A 17741-nucleotide genomic window follows, 5' to 3' on the forward strand; every position below is an offset into this window, starting at 1 on the left:
TCAAAAGCAGATTTACCAACAACACTGCGGAACCAGAGGCAGACTACAATGTGGAACTCGCACCACACCTGGTGGACAGACAGAGGGAACAACCTGAGAAAAGGGCAATCCCAACAGACAGCCCAGGCGAGTCAACAACAATCACACCAATCGAAACAGACAGCCCAGGCGAGATACCAGCAACCACACCCAAAGAAAAACAGACATCAAGGCAAACAACTGAACCACAACTCAGACGCTCCACGCGAGAGCATAGACCACCTGAGAGACTGAACCTATAAAGACAATAAGACCTTGGGGGAGGGTATGTCATGTATCTTACATTATTATATATAACTGTATCCTAACATGCTATACATGACTGTAATAAGATATGACCTGTAACCACCAGCATACCTTACCACCAGGGGTGCACTTGCAAGAGACAGGTATATAAGGACAGGTCTCAGGCAAGTACAGCATTCCAGAGCTGTGAAATAAAGGTGCAGGTCCAGAGTGACCTTGACTTCACTACATGCCTCGTGTGAATCTGTACTGAGGGGACAGGACTTTACAGGAAGCAGTCTGTTTCTATCTACATGGCCCATCTCTTCATAATTGTAAACACCTCTAACAAATCACCTCTGTCTGAATGAAAACAGCCCCAATTTTTCAAGTCTTTCTTTGTATTTGTATTTCCTCATACTAGGTAGCATCATGATGAATCTGCACTGTACCTCTCTGTTGCTTTAAATCCTTCCTATTGTGTAGAGCTTAGAACTGCACATGGTACTCCTTGCTAAGGTTTTCCATTTCCTTGGGCTACTTTCATTTTCATAAGAACCTCTTATGACTTCCTCTCAGGACTGAGCAGTGCTGGATACAGCATTCAGCTGTGATGATTTATTGCCAGCCATGTAGCACGCATACAGCACTTGTAGTACGACGCTTAGCCTCGACAGGATTTCACCATCAATTAGAATCTCCAGATGGCGCTCACTAAGCCCATTCGCTAAAACCTGCACTGTCCTGCCATGGTGCGTGCGACTTCCCCAGGGAACATCTGGCAGAATAGCCTGCTAATTAAATAGTTTAAAAGCCATTAGCAAGTGGGAAAGAATCATTGTTACATTCGGCAGTGACTTGTCGGGTATACCTGCTGACAAATGTGCTGCATCAGAGGCAAAAGGTGTTTCTGCAGCAGGTTCACGTTCCTCCATTGCTACCCTACCCCACCAATATGCACTTTTAATCTGCATTTTGGCAAAAAGATGAACATATAAGGGGCTATAATGAAAAACTGAGAACTTAACCCAGAAGGTCAGCAAATAAGACAGACTGAGAGTTCTGACGAAGGGTCATCAACCCGAAACGTTAGCTCTGCTTTCTCTCCACAGCTGCTGCCTGACCCGCTGAGATTTCCAGCATTTTCTGTTTTCATTTCAGATTCCAGCATCTGCAGTAATTTGCTTTTGTAGACCGAGATCCTTGCTTAACTGTTCGCAAAATCCCAGCACAGGTTGTGGTGGACCATCTGGATAAGATAGTCCCAGATATTGTTGGGAACGATGAGATTGCTTTCATGAAGGCCGAATGATTCAATTTAAACTAGCCCACCTCATGACTGAGGCATCAAAGATGGATCTTCCTCCAGGTTCACACATTAACGTAAAAAGGTTTCACAGTGGAACAGTTCAAAAAGCATAATGAAGAATAGACAAGGGTGAATATCCAATGTAAAGAGGAAAACAAATTGCATTTACATTGACCTCAGGACGTCCCAAAGCGTTTTACAGCCAATGAAGTACTTTTGAAGTGCAGTCACTGGTTTCATGTACAGGTGGATGCTCGATAAATATTGTAAATTTGGAACATCGGCACCATTTGTTTCTGGAATTTGAAAAGTACAAATTACAGGAGACCTGCTGCACTCCAATAACTTCACATGCAGAGAAAGGTGGAACCCTACTGAAAGAAATGAAGAAACATGGATATCATTAGCAAGGGCTGTAGGCACACAATGACAGGTGGAATGTGGAAACGACTGCCTTTCCTTGGCTACAATTCAAAGGTGTATAAAATAGAAGCAGCACAGACTGAGGAAAATATAAGAAAAACCAAACTGTTTATAAAGAAAGAGGCTCAAATCTCTTTCAGAATCTGCTCTCAAATGGTAGAGCTCATAAATCATGACCAGTTTTCAGTTATTTTCTTCACTCAGGAGATTGCTAACCAGATCACACTATACTTTATGAGTAATCTGTTTGACAAAGAATGTACTGGCAGATTCTCTCATCGTCTTTCCACTGTGTTCAGCCACAACCTACTACATAAGAACATAAGAACATAAGAAATAGGAGCAGGAGTAGGCCATTTGGCCCCTCGAGCCTGCTCCGCCATTCAATAAGATCATGCCTGATCTGATCATGGACTCAGTTCCACTTCCCTGCCCGCTCCCCATAACCGTTTACTCCCTTATCGCTCAAAAATCTATCTCCACCTTAAATATATTCAATGACCCAGCCTCCACATCTCTCTGGAGCAGAGAATTCCACAGATTTACAACACTGAGAGAAGAAATTTCTCCTCATCTCAGTTTTAAATGGGCGGCCCCTTATTCTAAGACTATGTCTCCTAGTTTTAGTTTCCCCTATGAGTGGAAATATTCTCTCTGCATACACCTTGTCGAGCCCCCCTCATTATCTTATACGTTTCAATAAGATCACCTCTCATTCTTCTGAACTCCAATGCCAAAGTTGTACCTTGTGTGCTACACAGTTTGCTGTTGCACCTTTGCTGCCATCTCTACCACACTTATTTATCATACACTGGAAGGCATGTATATCCCTCCACCAGTAACGATTGCTGCCTACCCTAAACTGACTTAAACCGCTCACCGAAGTGGTTTCTTGGATGTGGCTATCAATTGCAAGGGAGTTGGGTGTGGTTTGGAGACTCGTGCCCCAGGCCACCAAAGACATTGGGGCGAATTTGAACCCCCATAAATCTGTTGGTTTGGGTCAGGTGGGATGTAAAAATATTACAAATCTGAAACCCGCCCCCAACCCGCCCACTTCCAGTTTTCACATAGGCGATGGGGCGGGCATCCAATCCGCAGTTTTTAAAAATTCATTCACGGGATGTGGGCATCGTTGGCAAGGCCAGAATTTATTGCCCATCCCTAATTGCCCTTGGTGGTGGTGATGAGCCACCTTCTTAAACCTCTGCAGTCTGTGTGGTGAAGGTACTCCCACAGTGCTGTTAGGGAATGGTAAAGGGAGGAGAGAGCTTCTGGATCCAGAAGCCTTTCCACTTACCTACTTCCGATCTCCCCACCAGCCCCCAACCGCCCCCCCCCCCACCCACCCTTCCGATTCCCCCCCCTCCCCCTGATCTTTCCAAAAAACCCCGACTCTTACAACCTCCATTCTGCTCCAGATCCTGATCTTCACCTGACCCTGGCCTCCGATCTCTCCTCTGGCCTCCAATCCTCACTCCCCCAGCAACCCCCTGGCATTTCTGATCCCCCTTCCCTCCCTCCTGTCTGCTTCATGGCTGCGACCAGGTACTTACCCGCGCCGACAGTCAGCTAGCCTCTCAATCTCACTGTCTGTGGCCAGGAAACAAAGACAGAAATGGTAATAAAAATGTTAAATTCAGCAGAACCAGAGGGAAGCACAGAAAACAATGACAGGATCCTTATAAAATTTGCTGTTGATCTAGTTATTTCTTCATAGTTACTTTTATTTTCCAAAAATGTTGATTTCTTACTGCACTCATTACAATAATGATCACATTGTACATAACACCACGACTACCCAGGAGGGGCAAGGGTATCAAGGGATATGGAGCTAAGGCACGTAAATGGAGCTGAGGTGCAGATCAGCCATGATCTAATTGAATGGTGGAGTAGGCTTGAGGGGTTGAATGGCCTGCTGCCATTCCTATGGTGGGAGGGTGGACAATGGATCACCAAGCATATGTAAAAATTTCACATTTCTAGCTGCAAACCCTGGTTATTGGAGCTCTGTCAGACAAGGGCATTAGTTCGATAGAATAAGGACTGTAAATCTAATGGGCTAGACATTCCACTCAGATCACTATCGCCCAAAACCTTGCCTATTTGGGTGATGGATGGGTGATAGCTCGGCGGTCATGAGTGGAACATCTAGCACCATTCACACGCCACAGTGGGCACACAAATTCCTAACATTTACCCTACAATCTCATTGTATTAATGAATGGCTCAGTTCACCAATAGCTGAAGCTATCTCTGAGCCTTCCTTTGATCAGGCCAGAGAATTACCTTATATCCTTCACTGATAATTCGTGCAGCTTCTATTGCTTCTTTCACTTCTTCTCAACTTTAAAGCCATTTGATAATTAATGAGGTGCGGCATCGGATAAAAAGGTCTGCCTTCTCTTGTTGACTTAAATTTGCCCATAAAATTGCATTGTATCAGAGGATGCTACCAAGATGCTTGTTCCACTTTGGTAATGTAAGACATTGTGTGTCTGTCAAATTGTGCTGCTTGCTTTTTCTTATAGGCTGTTTAATTTTATGTTGGACTTTTATTTTTTTAGCCATGCTGTACTTTGTACATTTTGTATTGATTTTTTTGGAGAAATATTACAGTTTCACTGTGGCTAAAATTAATGTATTGAACAGAAGGAGTGAAGTCATCTTCTCTCTTTTAAGGGTATTTTATTGCCCTTTAGGAGTGTTTTTAAGCAGGCGCACACTTAGGGAACACAGTACAAGTCAAACATACGAACAATGATGGATAGTTAAAGTCTACTGAGTCTGACCCACACAATTGCGATATCTTGTATATCACAATATACGCACTCCACCCCACCCGAAACTATGTGATCTCCTGGGAGAGGTATAAAAAACCCAGACCAAATTGGGGGAAAAAATCAGGAAAATTCCTCTCTGATCCATCAAAACTAGCCCAGGAGATCACTCTGGCCCTGAATTTCCTGCAGTACCTACCTTCTGTAAGAGGTGATCTCCACCCCAGCCAGAAACAGGTCCAGCTCTCGCTTGATGGAATTCAGCGAATCAGCATTCACTGCACGAGACGGCAGCCTGTTCCAGAGGCCCACTATTCCCTGGGAAAACAACCACCTCCTGACATCTAACTCAGATCTGGCCTTATACAACACATTTATTGCCTCTGGTCCTGCCTAACCTATGTAATTGAAACAACTGGAACACAATCTACGCCCTTCATTATCTTATAAAGCTCAATCAGATCACCTCTAAGTCTACATTTCTCTAAAGTGTAGAGTCCCAAATCTTTTAGCCTATAACTAAAATGCTTTAAATTGGGAATTAGTCTAATGACTCTCCTCTGCACCCTTTTCAAAGCCTCAATGTCACCCACAAAAAGTCTTCATCAAAAAGCTGTGTCTGTGTTATCCTAAGCTTTTTGGAGGCCCAGCAGGCTCCACGGCAGTTGTGAGAATATGGAACTCGCTACCACATGGAGTGCTTGTGTCAATTAGCATCGATGCATTTAAGGGGAAGCTAGATAATACATGAGGGAGAAAGGAATAGAGGTTTTATCTTTCAGGACAGCGTGCAGTTTTACTTGGAGCTGGTGTACTTGGATACTGCCTTTGTCCCTTCCGACACGGCGTGCTTGGCCAGCTCCCCGGGCAACAGGCGCACAATGGTCTGACTCTCCCGGGAAATGATGGTGCAGCGCTTGTTGGAATGGGCCAGGCGGGAAGCCTCAACCGCGATGCACTCAAAAATATCGTTCACAAACGAGTTCATGATGCCCATGGCCTTGGAGGCGCTGTCGGTTTCGGGGTGAACCTGCTTCATCACTTTGTAGATGTAGATGGAGTAACTCTCCTTCCTCCATTTTCTGCACTTCTTGCTGCCCTTCGGAGGCACTTTAATGATGGTTTTCTTGCCGCCTTTCTTGGCAACTGTTTTCTTGTCGTCAGCCATCGTCTTGTTGAGTCTGGCACAGGAATAGTGGATATGTTGATTGGGTTACATGAAACAGGGTGGGAGGAGGCTCATGCAAAGTATAAATACCAGCGTAGGGCGAATGGCCTGTTTCTGTGCTGTAAAATTCTATGTAATTCACATTCGATTCTCCCACATGCAAAGTTCCTAACTTCAGCCATATCTCCATGGAGATGTGCAGAAGGGACACCAAGTGCTTTCCCAGGGGAAAGGAGAAATTATAGCCAGCTTATTCCCAGACTATTCCTGCACACAACTCGTAGCTGGTTCAGAGGTCTGACAACAAATTGCTCAACCTCTTTGCGACACTGAATGTGTGACCACACAATATGTAATTTAAAAAAAAATGATTGCAGACTGCGATCAAATTTTGTTCTCGATTCACAAGATGTTCAAAAAAGACAAACGTTTGAAAATTGAATCCTGTATTTTTAGTTGTGATTGAAGGAATTATCCTGGGAGCATGAATTTAATTAAGCATTGTCAATTTACACAGATCGTCCATCATTCTTCTGACTCTGTTGATAGTGAAATTCGGTCCTTCAATGTGGTTATACTTATTTAAAAGAAAGAATTTGCATTTATATATCACCCTTCATAACCTCAGGATGCTCAAAAGTACTTCACAGCCAATGAATTACTTTTGAAATATAGTCAGTGTTTTAATGTAGAGAAGGGGTCGCTCTCTTCGTCGAGAAATAAAGTACTAGGCAAACCTCATTTATTGGTGCGGGGATAGAAAAGCATTGTGTTATTTATGTGATGTACTTCCAATGTGACTTATATCATTGTGCCATGTGTTTGCAAATAACATAAAAATACTTCTCAGGATGACACAGTGTCCCTTTAAATAACAGGGTCGCCATTTGGATATTTGATTGTATTTCATTTTTAAAAACTTGATTGTCTAAAGAATTAAATGTATGAAATATGATGATGTCTTGATATTCTTGTGGCAACACATTTAAAAAAAATGAACACACAGTATGTTAAACATTCTTTACAGCTTATATTACTCATACTTCCAAGATTGCACAAAAGAATTGGAAAATAAGATTAATCACAACATTTGGAAAACATCCGATAAATTCTGATTCCCAAACACTTTGATGAAAAATGCCCAAACTGTTCATGGGAAGACATCCACAAATGCAATTGAAATGTGCTCAATAAAGGCATTAAAAAGATTAACTTGTCAGCATTAAAGAACTACTTCTAATTAATTGTACAAACTATCTGTAAAGGAGGAGCTGAGAAAGCACTTTTGGAAGACAGGTTTTTTCCGTTGATATGAAATACACAGTCAAAGACAGAAAAATAATAAAACATGGTTTAAGGAATCATTATTGGTTCATATCACATTTCCAATTTCTAGACCTTTTGGATCACACTCACAGGAGATAAATTTACATCTCCCCTGGGCATGATACTTATTGTTTTACAGGAAAATAGTTTAAATATCCAACCAGAACTGTCGTACAAGAGGGAAGATTTTAACTTGCTGGGTCGATGCAGACTGGGTGGTAGTTTGGTTAAAATCAGAACCATCGATTTACCACCTCGTTCCTATTCCGCCATTATTTTTCCTCGGGCCTTCTGCTCAGGAGCCCAGCTGAATCAGGTGTGAGCTTTATTAATCTATTAAGTCGAGATTCTATATAGGACCTTGATGCAATTTTAACAACCAATTGGGTGGAGCTTATGCCGTAGCCATTGTCTGCAATGTTGCTTACAGAGCCCCACCAGTCCTGGAGCTTTGCACGGTGATCTGAAAGCAGAGTACATTTTGGAACGGGGTAGATTATTTCTGATACTGTATAGTCGCAATTTTATGTTTCTAATGTAATGGACCTGTTGCCAGTCCAAATTGTAATTTCTTGTTTATTCTGAAATCCAGTGCTATAATCTGGGCACAGGGATTGACAGAGCACAGTTTCCACATTTATAATGCTCCACAGGTATATTTGAAATAACATTTTTTCACTTTTTATTTTTAATGAATAGGTCAACGGCAACAAAGGGTAACAGGTAATGCCCACCAAATGATAGCAAAGCACTGGCTCATATGAAGGCCTGATTGTTCTGGTTCCCTTGCATGTTTAAACTCACTTGCACAAAATATAAGAACAGATAGTAAGAGTTTCTACAGGTATATAAAAAGGAAAAGAGCTGTGGAGGCTGTGTCATTGAATATATTTAAGACAAAGATAGACAGTTTCTTAACCGATAAGGGATTAAGGGGTTATGGGAGCGGACAGGGAAGTGGATGTGTCTATGATCGTATCAGCTATGATCGTATTAAATGACGGAGAAGGCTCGAGGGCCAGATGACCTACTCCTGCTCTTATTTCTTATGTTTTATGTTCTAAAGTAAACGTTGGTCCCTTAGAGGATGAGACTGGGGAATTAATAATGGGGAACAGGGAAATAGCAGAAACTTTGAACAAATATTTTGTATCGGTCTTCACGGTAGAAGACACTAAAAACATTGCAATAGTGGATAATCAAGGGAGGGAGGGACTAAAAACAATCATTATCATTAAAGAAGTAGTACTCGGTAAAATAATGGAACTAAAGGTGGTCAAGTCCCCTGGACCTGATGGCTTGCATCCTAGGGTTTTAAAAGAAGAGATAATGGATGCATTGGTTATAATCTATCAAAATTCCTTTGATTCTGGGGAGGTCCCAACGGATTGGAAAACGGCAAATGTAACGCCCCGATTTAAAAAAGGACACAGACAAAAAGCAGGAAACTATAGACCAGTTAGCCGAACATCTGTCGTTGGGAAAATGCTGGAGTCAATTATTAAGGAAGCAGTAGCAGGACATTTGGAAAAGCATAATTCAGTCAAGCAGAGTTAGCATGGTTTTATGAAAGGGAAATCATCTTTGACAAATTTGTTGGAGTTCCTTGAGGATGGAACAAACAGGGTGGATAAGGGGGAACCAGTGGCTGTGGTATATTTGGATTTCCAGAAGGCATTCGATAAGGTGCCACATAAAAGGTTACCGCACAAGATAAAAGTTCACGGGTTTGGGGGTAATTTGTTAGCATGGATAGAGGATTGGCTAACTAACAGAAAACAGAGAGTCGGGATAAATTTGTCATTTTCCAGTTGGTAAACAGTAACTAGTGGGGTGCTGCAGGGATCAGTGCTGGGACCTAAACTATTTACAATCTATATTAATGACTTGGATGAAGGGACCAAGTGTAATGTAATCAAGTTTGCTGATGATACAAAGATGGGTCAGCAAATTGTGAGGAGGGCACAAAAAGTCTGCACAGGGATATAGAGAGGTTAAGTGAGTGGGCAAAAATTTGGCAGATGGAGTCTCATGTGAGAAAATGTGATGTTATCCACTTTCACGGAAATAATTGAAAAGGAAATTATAATTTAAATGGAGAAAAATTGAAAAGTGCTGCAGTACAGTAGGGCCTGTGGGGCCTTGTGTGTGAAACACAAAAAGTTAGTATGCAGGTACAGCAAGCAATCAGGAAGGCAAATGGAATGTTGGCCTTTATTGCAAGGGGGATAGAGTATAAAAGCAGAGAAGTCCTGCTACATCTGTACAGGTATTGGTGAGGCCACACCTGGAGTACTGCATTCAGTTTTGGTCTCCGTATTTAAGGAAAGATATACTTGCATTGGAGGCAGTTCAGAGAAGGTTCACTAGGTTGATTCTGGAGATGAATGGGGTTGAGTAGATTGAGTCTGAACTCATTGGAGTTCAGAAAGATGAGAGGTGATCTTATCGAAACATATAAGAAAATGAGAGGTCTCGACAAGGTGGATGCAGTGAAGATATTTCCACTCATAGGGGAAACTAAAACTAGGGGACATAGTCTCAGAATAAGGGACCACCCATTTAAAACTGAGATGAGGAGGAATTTCTTCTCTCAGGGGGTTATAAATCCGTGGAATTCTCTACCCCAGAGAGCTGTGGAGGCTGGGCCATTGAATATATTTAAGGCGGAGATAGACAGATTTTTGAGCAATCAGGGAATAAAGGGTTATGGGCAGCGGGCAGGGAAGTGGTGCTGTGTCCATGATCAGATCAGCCGTGATCTTATTGAATGGTGGAGCAGGCTCGAGGGGCCAAATGGCCTACTCCTGCTCCTATTTCTTATGTACTTATGTTCACCCACATCCAAATCAGCACGAAATTGAGACAGATCTCTGGTTTACTACTCAAAGCATAATGGAGTGATCTTGTAGTGCCAAACTTCAGAACTGATCTCACTCAGTTTCAACAGCAGCAAGTTATACTGATCTGGAATGCACTGCTGAGTGTCATGTATGTAACCTCTATGTAACACTTCTGCAATACTGTATATACTTAAGCAATGCACACCTTGACCACAGGGTGTGAACTTGTGGGAGACACTCCTTACCTGGTCATCCAGCTACATAAAGGGAGGTCCCATGCAGGGCCATCACTTCTTGGTCCTGTGAATAAAGGTTCAGGTCATAGAGTGACCTTGTCCATAGAATGTGCCTTGTGTGGGTTTTGTGCCAGTGAGTAAGGATATTACATTGGCGACGAGAAACGAGATTCAACGACCCATGGCTACCGGTAGCATAGAGGAACGGTACTGTGGTGGTGAGGACTAGGACGATTTCATTAAGAGGCTCCAGCAAAGCTTTGTCATGAAAAAATGGCTGGGAGATGCAGCGGCCGACAAGCGAAGGGCCCATCTGCTGACCAGCTACGGACCTAAGACTTACGCGCTCATGAAGGACCCGAAAAGTCGGTGGACTAAAGCTTTAAAGAGCTCAGCAAACTAATCGGTGATCACCTCAAACCGGCGAGCAGGGTACACATGGCCCAACACAGATTCTATACCCACCAACGTCGTGAAGGACAGAGCATACCGGACTTCGTTGTGGACCTCCGGCGTTTGGCCAGCCTCTGTAAGTTCACAGAAGCCTGCTTGGGGGGAAATGTTAAGGGACTTCTTTATTGAGGGCATTGGTCATGCGAGGATTTTCTGAAAGTTAATTGAGACCAAGGACTTGACTTTGGAAGCGACGGCGTTGATGGCCTAGATTTTCATGGCGGGGGAGGAGGAAACCAAAATAATATACGCGCGCAATTCTGCCTCCAATGCGGCGGGGTATCAGGGAGTCAATATCATAAATGCGACTCAGAGCCCTGCAGGCAGGCAAGGGCAATTCGACACACCCCAGGCAGCAATAGACCCCAGAGCAGGTTTTCAACAGAGACAATGGCAGGCTGAACGGACATTTACGCCATCACAGTGGACAATGCGGTCCGGGATGGGGCCATTGACACCCACTAACAGGGCACTCAAGGGCAGTCAAAGGGACAATCAGCAATGAATGCCGGGTCATAGCTCCTTTGTTCACAGCAATGGGAATCTCAGCTCATGCTGGAGGTGTGGGGGCAAACACTCTGCCAGGACTTGCAGGCTTCAACAATTTGTCTGCAGAAATTGCAATCTTAGTGGCCATTTAGCTCGAATGTGCAGGAAGCCTGTAACCAGGCTAATTTATGAGGCGGATGGACCAGAAGAGGGGTCTGTGAGGCAGGATGACTCTGAGGCAAATCAATGGATGCTGAAGTTCAGCGGGTTCATGTGGCAAACATTCACAGCTCATATACCAAAATGCCACCAATGATGATGAAGGTTTTATTCAACGGCATCCCTGTACACATGGAGTTGGACATGGAGGCCAGCCAGTCACTCATGAGCGTTCAACAATTCGAAAAGCTATGGCTACTCAAAGCTAGTAGACCCAAACTAGAACGCATTGAGATACAACTACGGACGTATACCAAAGAAATCATTCCAGTACTAGGCAGTGCAATGTTGGCGGTCACACACAATGGTTCAGTGAACCGGCTGCCGCTATGGATTATCCCGGACAATGGTCCCGCACTGTTGGGAAGGAGCTGGTTAGCTGAGATGAACTGGAAATGGGGGGATGTGCACGCAATGTCATCTATGGAGCGACGTTTGTGTTCACAAGTCCTACAACAATTTGAGTCACTATTCCAACTTGGCGTCGGGACGTTCAAAGCTACCAAAGTAGTGATACGCATCACCCTGGTCGCCAGACCAGTGCACCACAAAGCCAGAGCGGTGCCGTATGTGATGCGGGAGAAAATTGAGAACGAATTGGACCATTTGCTGAGAGAGGGCATCATCTCGTCCATTGAATTCAGCAACTGGGCGAGCCCCATCGTTCATAAGAACATAAGAATTAGGAACAGGAGTAGTCCATCTAGCCCCTCGAGCCGGCTCCACCATTCAACAAGATCATGGCTGATCTGGCCGTGGACTCAGCTCCACTTACCCGCCCACTCCCCGTAACCCTTAATTCCCTTATTGGTTAAAAATCTATCTATCTGTGATTTGAATACATTCAATGAGCTAGCCTAAACTGCTTCCATGGGCAGAGAATTCCACAGATTCACAAGAAATTCCTTCTCAACTCGGTTTTAAATCGGCTCCCCCGTATTTTGAGGCTGTGCCCCCTAGTTCTAGTCTCCCCGACCAGTGGAAACAACCTCTCTGCCTCTATCTTGTCTATCCCTTTCATGATTTTAAATGTTTCTATAAGATCACCCCTCATCCTTCTGAACTCCAACGAGTAAAGACCCAGTCTACTCAATCTATCATCATAAGATAACCCCCTCATCTCCGGAATCAGCCGAGTGAATCGTTTCTGTACCCCCTCCAAAGCTAGTATATCCTTCCTTGAGTAAGGTGACCAAAACTGCACGCAGTACTCCAGGTGCGGCCTCACCAATACCCTATACAGTTGCAGCAGGACCTCCCTGCTTCTGTACTCCATCCCTCTCGCAATGAAGGCCAACATTCCATTTGCCTTCCTGATTACCTGCTGCACCTGCAAACTAACTTTTTGGGATTCATGCACAAGGACCCCCAGGTCCCTCTGCACCTCAGCATGTTGTAATTTCTTCCCATTCAAATAATATTCACTTTTACTGTTTTTTTTCCAAGGTGGATGACCTCACATTTTCCGACATTGTATTCCATCTGCCAAACCTTAGCCCATTCGCTTAACCTTTCTAAATCTCTTTTCAGCCTCTCTGTGTCCTCTACACAACCCGCTTTCCCACTAATCTTTGTGTCATCTGCAAATTTTGTTACACTACACTCAGTCCCCTCTTTCAGGTCATCTATGTATATTGTAAACAGTTGTGGTCCCAGCACCGATCCGTGTGGCACACCACTAGCCACTGATTTCCAACCCGAAAAGGACCCATTTATCCCGACTCTCTGCTTTCTGTTAGCCAGCCAATTCTCTATTAATGCAAATACATTTCCTCTGACTCCGCGTACCTCTATCTTCTGCAGTAACCTTTTGTGTGGCACCTTATCGAATGCCTTTTGGAAATCTGAAAGCACCACATCTATCGGTACACCTCTATCCACCATGCTCGTTATATCCTCAAAGAATTCCCGTAAATTAGTTAAAACATGATTTCCCCTTCATGAATCCATGCTGCGTCTGCTTGATTGCACTATTCCTATCTAGATGTCCCGCTATTTCTTCCTTGATGATAGCTTCAAGCATTTTCCCCACTACAGATGTTAAACTAACCAGCCTATAGTTACCTGCCTTTTGTCTGCCCCCTTTTTGAAACAGAGACGTTACATTAGCTGCTTTCCAATCCGCTGGTACCTCCCCAGAGTCCAGAGAATTTTGGTAGATTATAACGAATGCATCTGCTATAACTTCCGCCATCTCTTTTAATACCCTGGAATGCATTTCATCAGGACCAGGGGACTTGTCTACCTTAAGTCCCATTAGCCTGTCCAGCACTACCCCACTCGTGATAGTGATTGTCTCAAGGTCCTCCCTTCCCACATTCCCGTGACCAGCAATTTTTGGCATGGTTTTTGCGTCTTCCACTGTGAAGACCGAAGCAAAATAATTGTTTAAGGTCTCAGCCATTTTCACATTTCCCATTATTAAATCCCCCTTCTCATCTTCTAAGGGACCAACATTTACTTTAGTCACTCTTTTCCGTTTTATATATCGGTAAAAGCTTTTACTATCTGTTTTTATGTTTTGCGCAAGTTTACTTTCGTAATCTATCTTTCCTTTCTTTATTGCTTTCTTAGTCATTCTTTGCTGTCGTTTAAAATTTTCCCAATCTTCTTGTTTCCCACTAACCTTGGCCACCTTATACGCATTGGTCTTTATTTGATACTCTCCTTTATTTCCTTGGTTATCCACGGCTGGTTATCCCTTCTCTTACCGCCCTTCTTTTTCACTGGAATATATTTTTGTTGCGCACTATGAAAGAGCTCCTTAAAAGTCCTCCACTGTTCCTCAATTTTGCCACCGTTTAGTCTGTGTTTCCAATCTACTTTAGCCAACTCTGCCCTCATCACACTGTAGTCCCCTTTGTTTAAGCATAGTACGCTTGTTTGAGACACTACTTCCTCACCCTCAATCTGTATTACAAATTCAACCATACTGTGATCACTCATTCCGAGAGGATCTTTTACTAGGAGATCGTTTCTTTTTCCTGTCTCATTACACAGGACCAGATCTAAGATAGCTTGCTCCCTTGTAGGTTCTGTAACATACTGTTCGAAGAAACAATCCCGTATGCATTCTATGAATTCCTCCTCAAGGCTACCCCGTGCGATTTGATTTGACCAATCGATATGTAGGTTAAAAGCCCCCATGATTATTACCGTTCCTTTTTCACATGCCTCCATTATTCCCTTGATTATTGCCCGCCCCACCGTGAAGTTATTATCTGGAGGCCTATAAACTACGCCCACCAGTGACTTTTTCCCCTTACTATCTCTAATATCCACCCACAATTATTCAACATTTTGTTCATTAGAGCCAATATCGTCTCTCACAACTGACCTGATGTCATCCTTTATTAACAGAGCTACCCCACCTCCTTTCCCTTCTTGTCTATCTTTCCGAATTGTCAGATACTCCTGTATGTTTAATTCCCAGTCTTGGCCCCCCTGCAACCACGTTTCTGTAATGCCACCAAATCATACCCATTTGTAATGATTTGTGCCGTCAACTAATTTACTTTATTTCGAATGCTGCGTGAGTTTAGGTAGAGTGTTTTAATACTAGTTTATATGTTCTTATATCACGGGTCGTGACACCGAGGAACGCCTCCACAACCTGGAGGAGGTGCTAAGCCGACTGGACCGGGTAGGCCTGCGACTCAAGAAGTCGAAATGTGTGTTTTTGGCTCCTGAGGTTGAGTTCCTGGGCAGGAGAGCTGCTGCAGATGGGATTCGGCCCACCGAATCAAAAATAGAGGCGATTCGACAAGCGCCCAGGCCGGGCAACATATCAGAGTTGTGTTCATTTCTGGGACTTTTGAACTATTTCAGGAACTTTCGGCTGAACTTAAGCACGTTGTTGGAGCCGCTTCACGTGCGCCTGTATAAGGGTTGTGATTGGTTTTATGGGGACTGTCAAGAACGGCTTTCAATCGGGCGCGGAACCTACTTTGTTCAAATAAGTTATTGACCCTGTATGACCCCTGTAAGAAATTGGTTCTGACATGTGATGCATCGTCCTATGGGGTTGAGTGCGTGTTGCAGCAGAGTAATGCTAAGGGCCAACTACAACCTGTGGCTTATGCTTCCAGGTCTCACTCTCAAGCAGAACGGGGATATGGGATCGTTGAGAAGGAGGCACTCGTTATGTGTCTATGGTGTAAAAAAATGCATCAGTACCTTTTTGGCAGGAGGTTCGAATTAGAAATGGACCACAAGCCGTTAACATCCCTGTTGTCAGACAGCAAGGCTGTCAATGCCAACGCGTCAGCCCGCAGACAGCAATGGCCTCTCATGCTGGCTGCTTATGACTACTCCATCCGGCACCGAAAATTGCGCTGACGCGATCAGCAGGCTTCCACTGGCCACCACCGAGGAGGCAGCGGAACAAAGCGCTGAGATGGTCATGGCCGTTAATGCCTTTGACAGCACAGGTTCCACCATCACAGCCCGCCATATCAAAATCTGGACAAACAGAGATCCCCTCCTATCTCTGAATAAGAAATGTGTCCTGACTGGGAATTGGGCGCCCGCACACAGAGCATGACCTGAGGAGGTCAGACCGGTTCACAGGCGGATGGATGAGCTCTCCATCCAAGCTAACTGTCTACTATGGGGCAGCCGGGTAGTCATGTCCCAGAGGGGCAGGGAGGCATTCATCAGGGAACTCCACAGCGAGCATCCAGGCATCGTTCTGATGAAGGCCATTGAAGGTCAGATGTTTGGTGGCTGGGAATTGATTCAGACCTGGAACACTGTGTTCGCAGGTGCACGACGTGTGCCCAGCTGGGAAATGCCCCCAGGGAGGCCCCACTCAGCCCGTGGCTCTGACCCACCAGGCCATGGTCACGTATTCATGTAGACTACTTGGGCCCATTCATGGGAACAATGTTTCTCATTGTGGTAGATGCGTACTCGAAATGGATCGAGTGCATCATTTTGAATTCGTGCACGACATCCACCACTATGGAGAGTCTACGTGCGGTCTTTGCAACCCACGGCTTGCCAGACATCCTTGTTAGCGATAATGGCCCATGTTTCACGAGCTACGAATTCCGGGAGTTCATGAGGTGATGTCATGTATGTAACCTCTATGTAACCTCTATGTAACACGATTGCAATACTGTATATACTTAAGCAATGCACACCTTGACCACAGGTGGTGAACTTGTGGGAGACACTCCTTACCTGGTCATCCAGGTATATAAAGGGAGGTCCCATGCAGGGTCATCACTTCTTGGTCCTGTGAATAAAGGTTCAGGTCATAGAGTGACCTTGTCCATAGAATGTGCCTCGTGTGGGTTTTGTGCCATTGAATAAGGACATTACATTGAGAAGGGTGGTAAAAGCAGATTCAATCGTAACTTTGAAAAGGAAATTGGATAAAAACTAGAAAAATAAAAATTTGCAGGGCTTTGTAGAAGAGTGGTGGGGAAACTACAATACTCCAGGACAAAATTAATTGACTTTGGAAAAGTATGAAAGAAAGAAAGAAGATAAGTATGGGTTAATAAATGAAAGTCAGCATGAATGTGTTAAAGGTAAATCGTGTTTGACTAACATGATTGAGTTCGTTGATGAAGTAATCGAGAGGGTTGATGAGAGTTGTGCAGCTGATGTTGTGTACATGGACTTTCAAAAGGCGTTTGATAAAGTACCACATAATGCCTGTGATGACATAATAATCTTGTTCGTAAAATTAAAGACCATGGGATTAAAGGGACAGTAGCATTCTGGATAGAAAATTGGCTGAAGGACAGAAAGCAGAGTGTAGTGGTGAACGGTTGTTTATCAGACTGGAGGGAAGTACAGGGGTGTTCTCCAGAGGTTGATATTAAAACCACTACTCTTTTTGATATATATTAACGTAACAGACTTCGGGAGGACATATACAGACTGCTGAAATGGGCAGACACATGGCAGATTGGTCAAATCAAATCGCACAGGGTAGCCTGGAGGAGGAATTCATAGAATGCATATGGGATTGTTTCTTAGAACAGTATGTTACAGAACCTACAAGGGAGCAAGCGATCTTAGATCTGGTCCTGTGTAATGAGACAGGAAAAAGAAACGATCTCCTAGTAAAAGATCCTCTCGGAATGAGTGATCACAGTATGGTTGAATTTGTAATACAGATTGAGGGTGAGGAAGTTGTGTCAGAAACGAGCGTACTATGCTTAAACAAAGGGGACTACAGTGTGATGAGGGCAGAGTTCGCTAAAGTAGACTGGAAAC

General features: G+C 43.9%; 1 protein-coding gene across 1 annotated transcript; it reads right to left on the reverse strand.

Annotated features, from left to right (window-relative positions):
- Positions 1-5572: 5572 nt before the first annotated feature.
- On the reverse strand, positions 5573-5944 carry LOC139266665 (histone H2B 1/2-like). Its single transcript, XM_070884253.1, has one exon. It carries the CDS (start codon positions 5942-5944, stop codon positions 5573-5575), a length of 372 nt encoding a protein of 123 aa, XP_070740354.1.
- Positions 5945-17741: the final 11797 nt, after the last annotated feature.

Source organism: Pristiophorus japonicus, chromosome 7 (genome assembly GCF_044704955.1).
Source record: "Pristiophorus japonicus isolate sPriJap1 chromosome 7, sPriJap1.hap1, whole genome shotgun sequence".
Taxonomy (NCBI): domain Eukaryota; kingdom Metazoa; phylum Chordata; class Chondrichthyes; family Pristiophoridae; genus Pristiophorus; species Pristiophorus japonicus.